Source organism: Chiroxiphia lanceolata, chromosome Z, assembly GCF_009829145.1.
Source record: "Chiroxiphia lanceolata isolate bChiLan1 chromosome Z, bChiLan1.pri, whole genome shotgun sequence".
NCBI lineage: Eukaryota > Metazoa > Chordata > Aves > Passeriformes > Pipridae > Chiroxiphia > Chiroxiphia lanceolata.
In genome coordinates, this window is record NC_045671.1 from 75280508 (window position 1) to 75299376 (window position 18869).

The window sequence follows — 18869 nt, forward strand, 5'->3', positions numbered from 1 at the left end:
AATAAACAAATTTGAACTTCAGAACTGTAGTTACAAGCTACAGCCAGATTCTAGTTCTGCAGGGGCTCCTTAAATCTGCAAAGTATTTAAAATGTCATACTTGAGAATACATAACACAGTATCTGATAACACAGTAAATTTTTTTACTCTATTACCATCATTAATTGCTGTAAGTTACTGATATATACTCCTTACCTCTGTTATTAATTCCATTATAGTCTCCCTGCTCTGCTCATGAAACACAGAAAGCTCTGTTATGCAGTCCTCATCAAGATGTCCCAGCTGTAAGAACATGATGGATATTGAAACATGAGGTTTTCAAGTTGTCTCATAATCCACACCTCACAGTGACACTGTCATGAAACCCAGTGGGCTGAATCAATAGTCAACGATGATTTTAGACCTTGTCTTTCAAATGTTCAGCATCATAACTAAACATTGTAGGGAGGAGACTGTAAAAGTCATACAACTTCACAGCCTGGCCCCTCACAGGTGACAGCTTGTGAATTCAAGTAAGCCATCCAACAGGAGGTGAGATTTTTACTAGAAAAGAGGCTGTTCTTTCATCTGTTCATAAATATCCAAAGCCACTAGACATGCATATCTTTTCCAGAGCCAGCTAGTAGCACTGACACTGCGAGCACAGTCAAGCTCTTCTTTATGTGGAGAAACAGTGGCATCTGGTGACAACGGGAAGCACTGGCTGCCAACATACAGGAACTTCTCAGCACTTTCTGCTGACAACCAGATTATTTTGGTTTTTTTCCTCTGCCTTCATCTCTCACACAAGTAAAACAGGTGACAGAGAGACAGCACGAATATTCTTTCAATGAGATTGAATTTTTTATTCAAATTTTCAGTGAGGACTACATACAAGATAGACCATAATCATGTCTTAGCATGCTCTCCAGAATATTTGTGGTTTACACCTTAAACAAAGTATCAAGCAGCCTGGAGAAGGAATTGGTCATTCATATGAAGAAATACTTCATTTTTTGATGAGAATTCAGTTATTTTGCAGATTCAGCTGCAGAATATGATGAAAACACATTTGAAATTTCTCCACAAGAGAAATCAAGAGCAAATAATAATATTTTGACAGTTAAAGAATCAGAAAGGAACAATGGCCATCTCAAAGTTCATCTTTGAAGAAATGCCTTCACACCCCCATACTGTAAGGATGGTCATAAGCCAGTAAAGATTACATTAAACACTTTAATATTCATCTGACCAGAGTACTTACTGGGTATTTACTTTGCCACTGAACAGCATCAGAGTAGCCTTGCATAAGCCAAGGGTGACTTAACAGGTGTTTGACTGTAATCCTCTTCTTTGGGTCAACCTGGTGGGCAATAAAAGTGATACTTAAGTTGTGGAACAGTGAAAAAATAATTCGTCTTCTACACAGAATGGGTGGCTAGGGGTAAAAATGGAAACCAATACTGTTTCAGAACTTCATCAAAAGGAAGCTCACACTCGAAGATGTGAGCTGTGAAGGACAGTTACAGAAACTGTCAAGTTACAATAGATGTCCCAGGGATATACAGCACTGACTACATTCCCTAGGCGTAGCCCAAATACGTATTTAGTAAGTTTACCTTCATTTACAAAAGAACTCTTGTTTTTATTAAGAACAACCGAAAGCAAGCTGTTCAAAGACTTTGTTAAATCATTTAAACTTTGTTTAATTATTTCCATTCTCAAATATTTTTGAGCCAAAGGCAATGATAATAATTTCTTCAAAAGTGTATAAGAATTAAACTCCTTTTTCAAACACTGAATTCTTTTTAAATGTTTCAGTGATGTAATGTTTTGACCTATGTAATAGTACTTTATAGACCTATGCAACAGAAACAATACCTTTACCTGCAGCATTTGGTCAAGGAGCAGTGTACTACTAGGAGAGAGCCACTTTGGAATACTGTATTTTCCTCTCTGCAGAAAAGAAGAGGATTTAGAACTAACTTTGAATCTCAGAAGGAACTACTAAAGTACTTGGACAATAGTAACATCTGTACCCGGAAAAAAAAGAATAGCAGGAACATGTTAGCTTTAAGAATTACTTGAATAAACATCATGGTAGTACTAAAACCCAGCTGCATCAGTAAGGAAAATACCATGTTTGAATCACCAGCTGTAGTTTTGACCCATTCAGCTTGTTTGAAACTTCCATCTCTGCCCACTTCTGCAGCTAACCTGCTCCTTTATCCATTGTATCAAGTCAATACTGAAGTTCTAGAAGTGCAAACATGCTGGAGTATGAATGACTGATATTAGCGCTCTGAAATGTGAAGATTCACTGAAAACAATACTTTTCAGACACTAAAAGTACACCATCCTCAGTATTAAGATATTCTTTTTTTGAACAGGTTAAATCTAATGCTCAATCTTATACTGCAGACAGGAGAAAGGTTACAGGTCTAAGAGGTAAGTTTTTTTCAATCAAATGATTTACTGTTGGTTTTCTTTAATTCTAAATTAGAAGAAAATTGAAAACAGCTTTCAGAGGTGAGGTACAACAGTGGCTAAAAACCTAACCAAATTCACCATCAAGGATCATTTACTTCGCAATGAAAATTGACAAAAAAAATAAAATTAATAAACAGTCATTGTCACATAATGTACTTATCATTTTGTCATGGCAGTTTTCTTTCTACAGACAAATTCCTCAATGAAAAATCATTTGCATTATATGCAGCCTGCATTTCTAAGCAGAGCATGTACTGCTTTGACATCACAGGTTAAAGAATTTAGCTTACCTCTTTACAGACCCTACTAAAAGGTTATTTGTGAATAGTTTGTTGGGTGTTTCACAATGCAGTTTTACTCTGAAACTAAGTAATGTATGTAATCTACATTTTGCTTTTAATATATTGCTACAGAAAATGATGTAACAAACAATTCTCATCTACTGGACTATGGGCAATGTTGGATAGGTTGCGATATCTACCAGGTGCGTAAGATCACACCAGATATAAGGGTTTTTTACAGAATTTACACCACAACTTGTATTTGCATTCAAAATACATTCATTCTAGTATTCCCAAATGAAGAGAGGTGGAACATTCTGAGGAAAGAAACATTGTATGTAAGTCATACAATTCTAATTAGATTCAAACAGCAGATTTGACTTGGAGCAACTGGTCCAAATTGAGATTACAATAAGTTTCAGGATTTGTAATGTGTGAAATTAAATTCCAGAACAGTGGGTAAGTATTCTCATTTCAAGCAATTTCCAGTTCATAGCCACATGAAATTAAAACAAATTTGGAGTGGAAATAGTAAGACTGCATCTTAACACCTGTGACACGATTGGGTTTTGACCACTTCCAGACTAAACTTTAAAACCTCATTGATTGTCTCAGCACACTTCAGCACTAGCATTATTTGGTCAACACTCCTCAACACTCATGTGGTTTAGTTTTAGGTAGCCCTGCAAGAAGCAGGGAGTTGGACTTCATAGCTCCCTTCCAACTCAAGATATTCTATGACTATGTGACTATGGAAGTCATGTAATTTTAATGGCACCTCATCTAAACATCAGCACCTTTACACAACCTCTTTGAAGCCTTTGCTTCCTTCTTTTTCCCTTTTCTTATTTTTTAAAGTTCTCTGCAACCACTCAAACCAAGCTTCCTAGGGATCTTCTATCCAGGTATTTAAGTCCGCTCCAATTCCAGAATAAAAAGCCACACCCTTTGATGAACTAGTCTGGTGCTTCATGGAGACCAGACTGTTAGCACGCTAAAAATACTTCTGTGCAGAGCAGTGTCAGCTGCCTCCTGCCAAAGTAGCCCTTGAACACTCTCAAGGAGTTTTTCCGGGGGGGGGGGGCGGGTTTAAACATACTAGACTCTGGATGAGAGAAAGAGAACGAGATAGATGAACCCAAAGCCCGTACTGAACAGTGCTGTTCCTCATCCCACTCACTTAGTGTAAGCTTTATCAACACAGATTTTATGGCAGCTCAGAAGTGGCTGGCAGAGGTGCATGTGTGATAAGAAACAGCATCTGTTTAGCCACATCAAGAGGAGTTTACAGGGAAACAGAACCAATGGCTTAATTATATAATTTGCTATTTATTCAACTCATTTAGGAGGAGGAAAGTGTAAGAGCAGATGCAGAATCCTGCTTTTCCCAGATATGAGAATAGCTGACATTTAAGAACAATATTTTTGGTAAACCATAAAATACAAGGAGAAGATAGATAAAGGCTCAGATGCAAAAATCTGGGCCACTAGCAAGAAAATCCTTCTGCTGAAGCTCAGTTTTCTACCGTATCACAGGACCAGCCTAGAGTCCTGCAAAGGCTGATGGAAGACAGAAACAAATCCAAAACAAAATATTGATCAGAAAAGTAACAAAGCATAACAAAATTCCACAAATGAGCCTTTTGCCCAAAGCACAGCTTAACAGGTTCTGTCATCAGAAAGCAAAAGCCTCTCATAATGCTTAGAGATGCCTGTTCCTCATGTATTCTAGCACCATCAATACCTACCAGTATCTTCCTGTAGACAGCCACAACATTGTCATCATCAAAGGGGAGAAAACCACACAGCAGAGCATACAGCAGTACTCCCATACTCCAAATATCTGCCTAAAAAATAAAAGAGTGAGAGTTCACAAACCTGATCTGCCTAAATGGCTCAGACACAGGTAACACTGTCTCTCTTTGGCACATGCAACTCACTAAAAGTAGGCTCCCTAAGTCTTTACATTCCCAAGTGAAAGCACACAACCTGAATTCAGTTTTCAATTCACTCAAGCTGGAACACTGGTAAAACTATTATCCTGTCCTTAGGTCACCAAATTGCTGCATTACCTTCAGCCTACGAGGATGTCTCAAGTAAAAATGAAATCAAACTCATTGGAAGGGATTTTGTACTGAAATGTATTACTGATTACAATACCTATCAGCACAGTTACAATCAGCTTTAAAGCCCCTCTATTTTTGATGTATAGTCATGACAAAGTCCATGTGCCTCATACTGTAATTCACACTTCAATCATAAAGCAAAAGGAGGTTTTGAGAAGCACTGACTTCATGGAAAACAAAACAAAAAAAGAAAACAAGAGTTAGAGGACAGGGACAGTGGTGCAAAGGGCAGTAAAGGAAAAAAGACTGACTCCACCCAACAAAAGAGCCAGCTAAGTTTGAGTGAATTGCAATTACAGCATTTTGGATGGATTTACAAAGGCAAGTAGCAGGCCCTAATGTTCCAGACATGGAATCAAAGCTGGATAAATGCCACAGTTTTTCTTCTCTCTAATTTTACTACACTGCACAGTACAAAGAGCAAGTTTTCATACACAAATTTAAAGGTAAATACACAAGACACTGAGACTGCATAAAAATTTTGCAACAAGAGTTGAATAATTAACAAATTGCTGTTTGAAATAATGTAGAAGGAAGGAGTATAAGTTACTTTTTGTAGGGTACTAAAACACAGAGTAACACCTGGAGACAGTGAGGGATTAGTCAGACATGAACAAGCCAGCTGGCTAAGAGCATGATATGCTATTCCAGGCTGTGACTGCTGTCAGTCATACAGCTTCTGAGAGCCACTGAGGCAACATTATCCAGTGGCATTGAAGAGAGACATCACGGGAATGTATCTCAACCTCACCACCTTTAAATACAAAGGAGGCAGGAAAAAAACCACCCTAATCCACAGTTGTGCTACATACCTCTGAGCCAATGTATGCTTTGCCCTGAATCAGCTCTGGTGCTGCATAAGCTGGGCTTCCACAGCATGTGTTCAGATGGTAATCAAGGCCACCCTAGAACAAGAGAGGAAACCAATGACACAGAAGCATTGGCTCTAACACAGATGGTGTCTTCTAGCAACAACATATTAAGAGGCCTCAGAGGCTTCATTTTCCTCTGTTGTCTATCTACATCTACCTTATATTTTGCTTTGGCATAATATATGGGTTCACGAGGCAAAAACTGTCCACGGCCATGAGTGTCCTGCAAACATTCAGATCCCAAGCTGCTCATTCACCTGTTATCCCACTAGTCTTTCCTGCAGCTCCTCCTCCGATAGGAAGACTTCCTTTCATGACCACGAAGAGAAGAGATGGAACTTGGGAAGCAGTGACCCAAGAGCTACTGGGCATGAGGTTGGTTGGATATTTATACCAATATGTAATGCAATAACTTCATAAAGAACCACAAAAAAATGCTCCCTTATTAAAACCATGTAAATACTTTGCCTGGGCTTTGTTCTAAGCAGATCAGAGTAAGATGACATTGTACCATCAAGATAGTGGTTGCAAGGTGCTCTAACTTGAGTCAGCTAAAACAATCCAAGGACTTTGGGTCAGGCAAGACCTTCTTCCCATTAAACTGTTTCTTACAAGCACCCACCTCGCAGGTGAAGCTGACAGAGCAGTAGTCTAGAAATCAACTTTAAACTTGGAAAACAACTCTGTACAAGCATCTGGATCCAGAGGCTTTGTAAATGTAAGGGAAATCTATTTGATTTGATCCACAATCTCCACACATAGACAAATCTTATGAAAAAAGACACATGCCATTGAAATTTATTAGGGAAAAATGCACACCAACATAACTCTTACAGTACAAGCAGGTACTCTACACACACAAGGTGATCTCTGCCTTAGATTGGGCTAAAAGATGAAGACGAGAAAGTGATCTGAAATTCTGCTTAGAACATGCAGGTTACTGCTTTCTCACACTGTTAAGGCTCCACCAAGAAATCAGCAATGGGACAACAACTAGACAAACAGCTTGAATTCAATGCAAGGCTCTGCACTGCACATTGAAGTTACATCTGCAATTCTTATGTGTGCATTGTAGCTGATTCAGCTCTGCTCTGTGAGAGCAACTGACACTCTTACCTTTGGCTTTGCACAAAGTCCAAAGTCTATCAGCTTCAGGTTATGTTCCTCATCAATCAGCAAATTTTCCTAGTAAAAGAGAAAGCAGTAATGAATTCTTCTGTAACCCAAGTCAGTCCAGAAACAACATTTCCTTTCACATTATTTCTTCTTGCCATTAGCAGCTAGAATTTACCTAGAGCTCTCCTCTGGAGATTTTGACCAGTTGTTAATGAATATGTCCTGTATTCTGGACAGGGAATAGGAGCTCCTACCTGCTGAGAAGGGCCTGGAAGTTTGCTAGACAGGAAGTTGAGTGTGAGGCAGAAGCCTGCCCTGGCAGAAAAGGCAACCAGCAATATCCCAGGTGGTATGAAAAGGAGCAGAGCTGGCAGAGTAGGGGAACTGACTCACCCCCTGTTCAGCACAGCAAGAACAGCCCATCGAGTTTCTGCCTACCCCACCAGCACAGGAAACACATCAAACTAAGGTAAGCTCCATGGTTAGGCACAAGCCTGCCAAAGATGCTGGAGCGCTTTTTCAGTGAGGAGAGCCTGAGGGAGAGACACTCTGCGGGTGAGAAAGCATCAGTGGAGGCCTCATAGCAGCCTTTTAATTCCTTCCAGGGGGGCCTGAAGACAGAGTCAGCCCCTCCACAGCAGCATGTGGTGGGATGATGATAGACAAGAGGCATCAGACTGGAACTAAGGAAAACCTTTTCTCTTCATAAGGAAGAAAGCAGAGACATTGTGCCTCATTCTTGGGAGAGGTCCAAGATGTGACTGGATAAAGCCCCAAGAAGCTCAGTCTGATGCTGTTTCAAGCAACAGATTCAAACAGAAGCCACTAGAAGTCACTTCCCATGCAAGGTATGACATGATCCTATAAATCTGTCAGCACTCCAGCTATGAGACAACTCCTTCCAAGAGATGCAATGAAGGTTTTCCTTGGAGAGAAGTTCTTTGGAGACAATGATTTCATGAGCTGCCTAGTAAAATGCTTGTACAGTAAGAATTTGCTTTTCTCAGGGTTGCCAGTGTCTCCAAACATGCCAACTTCTAATCCCTTCAAAGAGAAATGGTCTCAAGGCTTCCATTCCCTAAACCCACACTTAAACCCTGCAGTGACAGCAAAGCCACAGGTCCTGTGGCATGTCCCTCCCTTTGCACCCTGTCGAGTCTCCACTCGTTTAAGCTGCGGGGGTCACCATTCTCCTTTGGGCATGATGGTTTGCACAACAGAGAGGAAGCATAACAACTCTCTCTGGGTACAAGCTGAAATAAAGAGGATAGAAGGAATGCCTAAGCACCAAAATCAGATCTGTGTCTGCTCCAGTCTCAACTGAGTGCACTGTTCTGCTTCTCTTTCAGAGGAAGCTCCTTCCTCAGATACAGACATATCCAGCTCAGCTGAGGAACAAAGCATCGAGTAGAAATAATGCTCTTCCAGCAAACGTTAGAGAAGATGTTAGATAAACCTGCTCCATACTGACAAATAAAACTGGGTCTTCATTATTATTTGTGCAAATCTGATTACTGTTCAGACTTACCGGTTTGAGATCCCTGTGGGCGTATCCTCGACTGTGCACATAAGCAATTGCTGAAACGACCTGCCGAAAAAATACACGAGCTTCCTCCTCGGAAAGGCGGTCCTTAGAAATTATGTAATCAAACAACTCTCCTCCAGGACAGTACTGCAAAAAGGTAGGAGAAAGAAAACATTTGGAATACAGTCACGAAATCTAAACGCGAATGAAAGCACTCTTCCTTTCCCTCCGCTTTATCTCAGTAGCACCCAAGCGTGTCCCAGGCCAGCCTGCAACAGATCCAACCAGCCCAGGAGCCCAGCTGTTGCCCAACGTGTTGCTATAGACATGTCACTTTAACATCACAGGCAACAGAAACTGCCCAGGAGGTGACAACTCTGTGGGAGTTCTGGGGTCCTGTGTATCCCGCTGGTGCTAGTTTTTGGAGCATGAGATGGGAATTAAAGTTAGTTAGGACAGAACATATTGCCAGCTTTATTTTTAAACTATGGCACCTTGGACACACTTGCCATTGAGATAACTTTCAAAGAATTGTTTCATTTGGACTTTGTTACCATCTGCTGCTGTAGCTAAACCTAGGGACCTTTGTCATAGCAGAAACATGGTTTCTTACCTCTAAAACCATGAATATTTTCTTAGGTGTTTCAATCACATGATACAACCGGCAAATGTGCTGGTGACTCAAGTCCTTCATGGCATCAATTTCTAATTTAACACGAGGCAAATCATCCTAAGAGAACACAACGGCAAGCTATGAAATTGCCAACTAGTTTGACAGCCTGTACGTCACAGTAAGTAGACTATTCAACAACATTAAATGTCACAGCACACAGTCCAACTGCTCAAACTCAAGCAGCTCCAGCTCTGTCACTGCTCACACACTAGTCAGCAAAGCCCCAAGTGACAGATGTACAATTGCTACTATTCTCATCAGCACTGTGTTTGAATTACTGTAATTTATTTTGTCATTCATTATTTAAATCTATAACTCCCTCAGTTTTACAGCCATAGAATGTTGCCCACTCCATAAGAGGGTATAGAATTTTGTGGTGCTCTGTTAACATTCTTTCAAGTCTACAGCATCCACCACCAGCCCACAGAGACAGTTGCACCTGTGTTCCCAAGAACTCCACAGGAACAGCACGTTACCGACTTAGAAGTATCTTTTGACTTACCTGTAGAGCAAGTTTGTCCATGATTTTTATCGCAACTTTTTCACCAGTGAGACGATGCTGCGCAAGTTTTACCTTTGCAAACCCACCTAGAATTTGAAACAGAGATGTGTAAAGCTCTGCATGGCAACAAGCTTTCTCACCTGTGACCTCAATCGCCCTGGAACACGTCCTGTATACACAGCATGCAGCACCTTTGTTAGGGGAAAAAGTGATCAGTCCACTACCTTCCAGCTACATTTCCAGACTTCAGCCTCGCAAAATACACCCTGGAAATATGATCCACAGCCTCCGCAGTAACAGTTAATCTCTGCTCAGATAAACGCTCAGGCAGGCGAACACGTCACATACATCTGTTTGCATTCCCAGACTGAGCCCACCTGTGCCGACTGTTGCGTGTAATTCATAGTACTTGAGAACTTCCGCATAGTCACCTCCGGCCATTCTGCGACCCGCAGGGGCCAGGCAGCTCTTCTCAGCTCCTGAGAGGACAGATCGTAGCCCGCGCTCACGCTTTCGGGCACGGAAAGCGGCTCGGCTGCGGCCCCGGGGAGGGCGGCTGCAAGTTCTCACGGACAAGTTCGAGGCGGACTCCGTAAGGGCTGTCCGGTGACAGGCGCGAGCGAGTCCCGGTCCCCGGGGCGGTGCCACCAAGAGACTCCTAAGTTCAACCCCGCTGGGAGCAGCGACCCCGCAGCGCAGTCGCCTCGGCAGCCCGTTACCGTTCAAATCTCCCGCTTCCGGCTGCCGGGCCCGAGGGGCCAATCACCTCACGCTGCCGGACCGGAAAGGTAGGGATGGGAGGGGCGTGCCGGGAGGGAGGGCGAGAGCGAGCGTATGCCGCCACGGTGGGAGGGTCTCAACTCCCGGCTCGCAGCAAAGGTGGGCGGCCTCGGCCGGCAACGGTCCCTGCAGAGACGGGAAACAGCACCCGTACCTTTCAGGAAGCGCATCCACGCCTGCGGCCACCTGAGACTGCAATGGGACCCGCATTGCTGAGGCTGTCGCCACGCACAAGATGGCAGCCGGGACTGCGAGCCCCGGGAGACGAAGCCTCCCAGCGCGCTGCGCGGCCCCTCCCGTCCCAGGCCCGGCCACCCGCGCCACCCTGCGTCGCCTGCTCGTGGGCGCCCCTGGCCACGGCGAGGCATGGCTCTGGCCCGGAGCAGCACGGGACAGGCGGAGAGGTCACTGTCACCCCTTCTGTCCCTCTGTGTAGATGGCCATTAACAGACAACAGGCTCATGAATGCAGTATTGCAGCTTTGCTCTGTACACACAAAACCCACAAGCCAGTCTGTAACCTCGTCTGTCAGTTAATTTAAAAATGCAGTAAATGTGAGAGGAAAAGGGCAAGAGACATGAGTGAAAAAACGTGAGGGAAACGTGAGGGGAGAAAAGGGCAGGAAACATGAGAGGAAAGCATAAGAAACATGGGGGGAGAGAAAAGTCAGGAAATGTGAGGGGGAAAGGTGGGAAACACGAGGGGGAAAAAGGCAAGAAATGTGATGAGGAAAAGGGCAGGAAGTGTGAGGGAGAAAGTGTGAGAAACATGAAGGGGGAAAGTGGGGAACATGCGCGGGAAAAAGGCCAGGGAATGGGACAGGAAAAGGGTGGGAAACAAGCAGAAAAAAGCGTGAGAAATGTGAGGGGGAAATTATGAGAAACACAAAGGGGAAAGTTTGGGAAACGAGGGGAAAAGGGTGGGAAACATGAGTGAAAAAAAGAGGGGGAAAATGAAAGAAACATGAGGGGAAATGGTGGGCAACATCAGAGGGAAAAGGACAGAAAACCTGAGGAGAGGAAAAAGGGCAGGAAACCTGAAGAGGAAAGTGCTAAAACGAGAGGGGGAAGGTCTTGAGAAACGTGAGGGGAAAAGTGTGAAGAACATGAGAGGGAAAGTAGGAGAAAAGTGAGGGGAGAAAAAGTCTAGAAATAATGTGAGGGGAAAAGTGTGAGAGATGTAAGGGGGAAAGTGAAGAGTACTAGTTTGACTTAGTAAGAAAGACTGAATTGCAGTGCAAAATCAGTAGCTCTGCTCACCTTGAGTTCTAGCTGTCCAAAGGACAGTTCTCTGCAGGCACAGCTACACAAAGTTTGGCTTCCCAGTGCTGCTGAAAACGTCCTAGCATCCCACCATACTGGAAGTTGCTTTCCATGCTTAGTCAGAAGTTCTGTGTAACCTTAGTTGAAATGTAAGACCTGCAGAGAGTGACTTCTGCTCTCTGACTGGGGGACAGACTCCTGGGTTTGGATGAGGTTTCTCTTCTTCTGATGTTTTAAATGTTCTCAGAATCCACATGTAAATCTTTATCTACAGGAGGAAGCTGAAAATAAACAAAAGAGAGAGCAGCTGGAACACTTGTGGAAGGACATGGGCAGTGTGTGTGTGCAGGGCAGCACACTGGCAGGTACCTCCCCAGGAAGGTAAAGGTTACTGCAGAAGTTTTCTGAAGAGTTTGCCTTGTGAAGTAATACAGTGCTTCTTTGTCCTCACAAGAAGTGTGAAAGCAGCTCCATGTTAGAGGAGTGGGGCTTTAGTTCCTGTGGGATTGGTCACACTTAGCTCTTCCTGTGTCAGTCACAGGTTTGGAAGAAACCCCACTGTGTAGCTAAAGCAGTGGACCTACTAGAAATAATGAAATACTTTAGAAAAGGTGAAATGGTCAGATTAGAATATGAGAAAGCTCTGCTGTTGGCTGCACTGTTCCTTATATGAGCCAAGTAGGTGCTGATGGAGTCTGTCCTGTGTCTGGGATCCACAAGCAGCTTTCTGTCCCCTTAGAGCAGGTGTTCATTGCTTTGTTTCTGTGTAGATAGAAACCTTACCTTTAGCAAGCTGGTTTGTGTACAGCCGTTTCTGTTCCCTTCAAGGACCTGATGCTTCTGCAATGGGTCCCTCTGAGCTAATACTAACAATGAGGAACTCTTGATGAAGAGCAAGAAGAGAGGGAGGGTGACACTGATGACATTGACCATGAAGGTAAGGGAATGAGGTCTAAAAGCTGCCTGTCTAGTCAAGAAATCCCCTCTGTATTTCATGACCTGGATGGACTGTAAGGAGAGCCTAGAAAACAAGCAAACATTCAGTCACCTGATGTGTCAGAATCTGTAGCAGAAGCTCAGCTGCAATGGTCACTCTAGGGATATCACTCTGTAACCTTTGTGAAAGCCGAATTTTAAATTTTCTATTCAAGTAATTAATAGGTGTATAACACACATAAACCAGAGAACTTGTTAGGCTTGGGGCATGCAGTGACCTCTGAACCTGATTGATGCACAGATGTGTCCATCATCTTTTTGGCCTTACAGTTTCTGGCCCTGGCTCTCTTCCCTTTTCCTGTGACTGTGGTCTTGGAGCAATCTTCTAAGTTGTTACAGTGTGATTTTTCTCTTACACAGCTCACAGACTTAATCTTCATTCTTTCCCTGTTCCACTGATGGATAGGACCACTTATTTCCTTTGCCCTGTAATGTAGCTGAAGATGGAACAGACTTTCTATGTTGCTTTGGCTATCCTGATTCTAGCTTTTTTTCAGTAACACAAGTAGAACAAGTACTGAAATAGCGCTGAACTGTCGTTTCTTCCCCCAGTGACTGAGGAGGGTCATGAAGAACCAGCTTTCAGAAACTTTATGCAGGACATGCGGATGAAATGCCAGAGGAGAAGCAACCTGAATGAATGAGACCTTCAGAAACAGAAGGTTTGGAATCACTTGTAATGGAGTTAAAACTGAAGGAACGGCATAAAGAAACTTGCACGGAACCATGCATGAAGACTTTTATCCGTGAACAACTTCCTCTGATAGATTTTTATTTTTCTTTCTGCAGTAACTTTTGGTCCGATGAGTTAAAGGTCTTGCAGTCAACTGACTGCACATTTGGTCATCTGCCACTGTGGCTTCCTGAAGCTGAAGGAACCAGAAAGCAGTTTCTTTAACTGCAAATTATTCAGATCTCTCTGTTGAGAGCTTAGATTTTGAGCTCTGACAGCATTAGCATCCAGAGTACTCACTGGTCCCCAGAGGCACCTTCCGTTTGCTGAGTGCAGTCAGGCATCTGCTGCAGCCAGGGCACAACTTGATCGATCTACTGTTTGATGTTTTGGTTTTCATTAAAGAGATTTTACGTACTAAGAAATGCATGATGGTTAATAGAAGGAGATTTCATGTCACCATTGTAAGGTGAGACTTTTTCCCCATGCTTGCAGCCTATCCTGCAATAGGTTATGTCTATCTCGTATTGGCCTCATTAGCCACCAGCGTGCCTGTAATAAATGTGGATAGAGCCTTCCTTAATCTTCGTTCACAAAGCCTAGCCATGATGATGCAGCCTATCCATATGGATGCACAGCAAATACATCTTAAGTATATTACAACCCTGCAGGTTACCTGGTGAAAACAGGGAGGTCCCTTTGCCCACACTGCCTTTCTCTTGCCCCTCTCCAGCCTGAGGCCACTCCTCTGCTCATTCATTCTGGCCTCGCTGTCCTACACGATGTCTCTTCTGTCTCCTCCAATGGCTGCTGCCAAGAAAAGAGGACACAGTGAGTCCCAAGTGCTGACTCCTCACCACTACACCTGGAGAACCACTATGCCAGTTCCTCAGTGATTCCACCTCCAGCCCTATCCCCATATGCTGGGATAGCTACTCTGGGGTTGAAGCTGGAATATAATGTCTAGAGCTGGACCCGAAGTAAACATCCTGCTCTGATCAAGGAGCAGCTTCACTTGGTGGTGGGAAGACGTGGAGCTGGAGCTGAAATCACTGTAGGGCTGGGATAGCAACTGCAGGGCTGGGATTGCAGAGAGGCGTGCCAGAGATTGGTTCGCAGAACCTGGGCGCAGATCAACTTCAGCATCAGCAGGGACTGCGCGGGAGAAGGAGGGTGGGCAGCGGGCCTGGGGCGGGCAGGAGGATAGGGGGTGGGGACGGCACTTAAAAGATTTCGGCCAGGGAGCTGATCTCAGCCCAGTCGGGGCAGTTTTAAGTCCCCGCAGAAGCGGAACTGCTGCGGGGGAAGAGGCGGTCAGAGACGCACTGCTGCTCTGCGTCCTCCCCGCTCCCCGCCGCCGACTCCCGCCCCACCACGTCGCCGCTGCTCCCCGGTCCCCATGCCGCACAGTCCGCCTTCGCGCCCCGGAACCGCCCCGTGTGCCGGTGGGGGGCTCCCCGAGGGGCTCTGCAGGGGCCTTGGGGCCGGGACCCCGGGGGTGCAGCCCGACCAAGGGGCGGGGCAGAGGACGGGGTCCCGGGAGCGGGACACGGAACGGCCACGGACCCGCGGGAAGGGCCCCTCCGACACGGCCCTCGCCCGACCACCCGAGCACCTCCCGCTACCCGCGGCCGCGGCCCCGCGGGCTCCAAGCCCCGCCAATCCCGGCCCGAGGCAGCGTCCGGCCCGCCAATCCCGGCCCGCCTTTCTCGGCGCCGTCCAATCACAGCCCGCCTTTTTCAGTCCGGCAGCGGTCCCGCAAGCTCTGCCCGCTCAGCCGCGGCGCGGCCCCTCCGCGCGGCCATGTCCCCCCGTTCCCCTCAGGCGCTGCTGGGACCACGGCAGGGCGGTGGGAGCTCCGCGGTCACGTCCCGTCCGGGAGCTCTCCCAGGAGAGGGGGAGGGAGGCGGGGAGCGGGGCCTGCGGGGATAGCGGGATTCTCGGGAACGGGCGGGCGGGGATTGGCAGGGCTGGCACGGGGGGGCGAGGCTGTGCGGGCCGCGGGCTATAAATAGCGGGGGGGGGGGGGGCGGCGCGCTACGGCAGTTCGGCGGCGGGGGTGGGAGCGGCGCTGGAGCTGCGGGAGCCGGAGCGGGATCGGCGGTGAGCTGGGGCGGGACTCCCGCGGCTGCCGGTCTAGGCACCTGGCCTGCCTTGGGCACGGGGGCGGCTGTCTCCGGGAGGTTCTGGCTCCCGACGTGCAGGTCCGATCCCGGCTCGCCACTCCCAGCCCGCTTTTCTCCGCTCTGTCCAATCGCAGCCCGCCCTTTCCATGAGCCCGCCCTTTCCCGTATGCTCTGCCCGCTCAGTCGCGGCGCGGAGCCGCCCCCCGCGTTCCCCTCAGGCGTCGGTCTCGGCGCCTTTGCTTCGGGATCCGGCGGAGCCGCGCCTGCGCTGCCGCGGCGCCCGCAGGCGCTGTTGGAAAGGCGGGTGGGACGTCTGCGGTCCCGTCCCGTCCCGGAATTCTCCTGGGAGAAGGGGAGGGAGGCGGGGAGCGGGCGGAAGCGGAGCAGCCCCTGGGAGCGAGGCCTCAGGGGACAGCGAGGTTCTTGGGGACGGGCAAGGCGGGAATGAGCGGGCGGGGATTGGCGGGGCCGGACCCTGCCGGACGCCGCCGGACGCCGCCGGACGCCGCCGGACGCCGCCGGACGCCGCCGGACGCCGCCGGACGCCGCCGGACGCCGCCGGACGCCGCCGGACGCCGCCGGACGCCGCCGGACGCCGCCGGACGCCGCCGGACGCCGCCGGACGCCGCCGGACGCCGCCGGACGCCGCCGGACGCTGGGATTGGCTGGGCTGGCACGGGGGTGTGGGGCTGTGCGGGCCGCGGGCTATAAATGGTGTGGGCGGGGGGCCCTCGGGGCTGTTTGGCGGCGGGGCTGGGGGCGGGGCTGGAGCTGCGGGAGCCGGCCCAGGATAGGCGGGCCGCTGGGCCGAGGAGCGGCCGTGAGCTAGGGTGGGACCTTGAGCGGTGGGGAGCCATGGAGCAGCATCCCCTCGGCTGCCGATCCAGGGGGAGCCGGGGTCGGTCCCCCACAGCTGCCGAGGCAGGGCGTTGGGTAGGCGGTGTCCCGGGGCAGCTGTGCCGGCCAGCTTTGGTCAGTGCCCAGTGGTGCTCCCCCAAACCAGAAGGACTAGGATGCAGCCTCTCAGGGGGGCTGGTATTGAAAGTATTGTTACAAAGAAAAGTAATAAAAGGTGTTTCATTCTATTATCACTTTATTTTACTTTTATTTTAATCTTTGACTACTTGATTGTTTATTCTATTGCTTTGTTGCTGTAGTACTGTTCCCATTGGGATGCATGGGACAGCTCCTAGAGATATTTAAGTGAATGACCGAGACTGATTTGTGGCCTTGTCAACAGCCCCGGGCTGCAGAGATACCCAGAAGCAGCTTTAGGCAGAGGCAGCAGAAAGCTGAGGACCTGGAGCTCAGGCAGCAGAACTGGTGGAGACATAAAGTCGGTAGGGCTGTGGGCAAAATGAGTGAGGCTGGGTTAAGGAGCATGGACCTGGCATAAGTACTGCAAACATGGAGCTGGGATAAAAATAGTCAGGCTTGGCATGGAATGTGGGCTTGAGAGCTGGGGTGGAAAACTCAGACCTTTAACAAAAGAAAGATGCTAGGGTTGGAACGTGCAGCAGCTTTACTGGGAGCTGGCAGAGCCGAGCTGGCAGAGAAATAAAGCTTGGGGGTCTGGCTATGGGATAGGGAGAGCAGAGCTCGGAAAGGGACTGTGGAGCAGGGATAAGGACCATGGCACTGGAGCAGAAGTCACTGTAGGACTGAGACAGGGAATGTGGCACTGTCACTGAAATCCCTGTGTGGTGGCATAGGGATTGTAAAGTGGGAATGTGGACAGGGAGACTGGGGCTGAAATCAGTATTGGGCTGGAATTGCATCTCTGGAGCTGGGAGAGTGTCTCAAGCTCAGATAGAGACTGTGGCACCGTCACTGAAATCCTTGTGCAGCTGTGGAATAGGGATTGATGGGTAGGAACATAGACTGGGCGAGAAGAGCTGAAATCAGTATAGGGCAGGAATTGCGACTTTGGAGTTGGGGTAAGAGTTGTGGGGCTGTAGGAGTAACTGGGGGACTGGGATTGGGAGTGTGAGGTTGGAGCTGGAAAGTCCCAGAGCTGGAGCCAAGATGAAGATCCTGCAGTGAGAACCTGGAACAGCTTCTCGTGGCGGCGATGGCAAGATGCAGAGCTGCTGCTGAGAGAGCAGAGCTGGCAGTGAAATAAAGCTTGTGGGTCTTGAGCTGAAATCACAGTCCCACTCCAGTGTCCCTGTTGGAAAAATCCTTGCTTTCGATTTATGTCCTTGCAGGACAAGAAAAATGGCAGCAAGAAATCCTTTATTGCAGCGCTGGGTGCAATCCCAAGTCACATGGCCTGGAAAGCACACGCAGTTTGAAAAACAGCACTCTTTTTGTACCCTTTTGGTTACATAAGCTGTTAAATATTCAACAGGTGACAGGTATTTTACCTTAAAAGGTAATTTTTCGAATTCAGGAGGGAGTGTCACCCTCCCTCCTGATTGATAGATGATGTACCCCCCTGTACATGTACAGGGGGGGTCTTTCTGCACACAAAGGCCGGCCATGTGGCCAGGGTATATTTTCCATTTTTATAATTTTCCCTATCTGGCGTGGCGGCCGCTGGGGACCCCGCCCGCCGTGGCCCCCCAGCGGCATGGCCAGCTTGGCCGGGGGCTGGGAGCCCGCCCGGCAGCGATATCACCATTGGCAAATCAGAGCTCAAATTAGTTCAGCAGTTTAATGACCTAGGTAGCCTCATCTCCTCGGGTGGTAAGATTGACAGAGAGATAGACAACAGGTTAGCAAAGGCATATAGTGCCTTTGGAAAGCTTCATAAAAGAGTTTGGCAAAATAAACACCTGAAGAAAAGTACAAAGATGAGTGTTTACAGAGCCATTGTGCTGTCTACTCTCTTATACGAATCTGAATCATGGGTCATCTACCGCCACCACCTGCGACTCCTCAAACGCTTCCATCAACGCTGCCTCTGAACAATCCTAAACATCCACTGGTCAGATTATTTGACAAATACATCTGTTCTAGAACAAGCAGCAGTCACAATTATTGAGGCCATGTTACTGAGAACACAGCTGTGTTGGGCAGGGCACATCTCCAGGATGAAGGACCACTGCCTCCCTAAGACTTTGCTCTATGGTGAACTTGCCACCAGCTGCCGCAAGAGAGGAGCCCCAAAGAGAAGATACAAGGACTCCCTGAAACAACATCTCAGCCTTGGCCATATTGATCACCATAACTGGTCTACTCTGGCCTCCAATCGGGAGGCCTGGAGACACACCATCTATAACGCTGCTGACGCTTTTGAGAAAGCACGCAGGACCACCCTTGAGGAGAAAAGACAATGCAGAAAGAATCGTGCCTTGCAGAATTTACCATCTAAGGAGTCTTTCTGCTGTGCCTTTTGCAACCAGACATGCCTATCTTGTATTGGCCTTTTTAGCCACCAACGCGCCTGCAACAAACGTGGGTAGAGCCCTTCCCAAATCTTCGTTCACGAAGCCTAGCCATGATGATGAATTTTCCCTATCCCCA

At 47.6% G+C, this 18869-nt stretch overlaps 1 protein-coding gene and 1 long non-coding RNA gene across 9 annotated transcripts in view; one reads left to right on the forward strand and one right to left on the reverse strand.

Annotated features, from left to right (window-relative positions):
- The window catches only part of MELK (maternal embryonic leucine zipper kinase), a 28925-nt gene extending 14846 nt beyond the window's left edge, over nt 1-14079 (reverse strand). For 5 of the 7 annotated variants that reach the window (XM_032675321.1, XM_032675320.1, XM_032675317.1 and 2 more), the window contains exons 1-10: nt 9942-10290; nt 9565-9650; nt 9003-9119; nt 8393-8536; nt 6865-6933; nt 5689-5781; nt 4499-4597; nt 1867-1935; nt 1244-1342; nt 196-282 (exon numbers count right to left, since the gene is read on the reverse strand). In XM_032675321.1, coding sequence (XP_032531212.1) covers nt 196-282; nt 1244-1342; nt 1867-1935; nt 4499-4597; nt 5689-5781; nt 6865-6933; nt 8393-8536; nt 9003-9119; nt 9565-9650; nt 9942-10005 — 927 coding nt within the window. In that variant the 5' untranslated portion in view covers nt 10006-10290. Of the gene's footprint in view, nt 1-195; nt 283-1243; nt 1343-1866; nt 1936-4498; nt 4598-5688; nt 5782-6864; nt 6934-8392; nt 8537-9002; nt 9120-9564; nt 9651-9941; nt 10291-11603; nt 11888-13951 lie in introns of those variants that run through there. The other 2 variants (XM_032675319.1, XM_032675318.1) reach the window with 2 other exon arrangements.
- LOC116780383 lies at nt 10364-13720 on the forward strand. 2 transcript variants are annotated; one of them, XR_004354451.1, is made up of 3 exons: nt 10364-12543; nt 13100-13264; nt 13392-13720. It is a non-coding gene; the product is annotated as an uncharacterized LOC116780383 (long non-coding RNA). The 2 variants fall into 2 exon arrangements; XR_004354450.1 differs by having other exon boundaries at nt 13155-13264; nt 13392-13715.
- Nucleotides 14080-18869: the final 4790 nt, after the last annotated feature.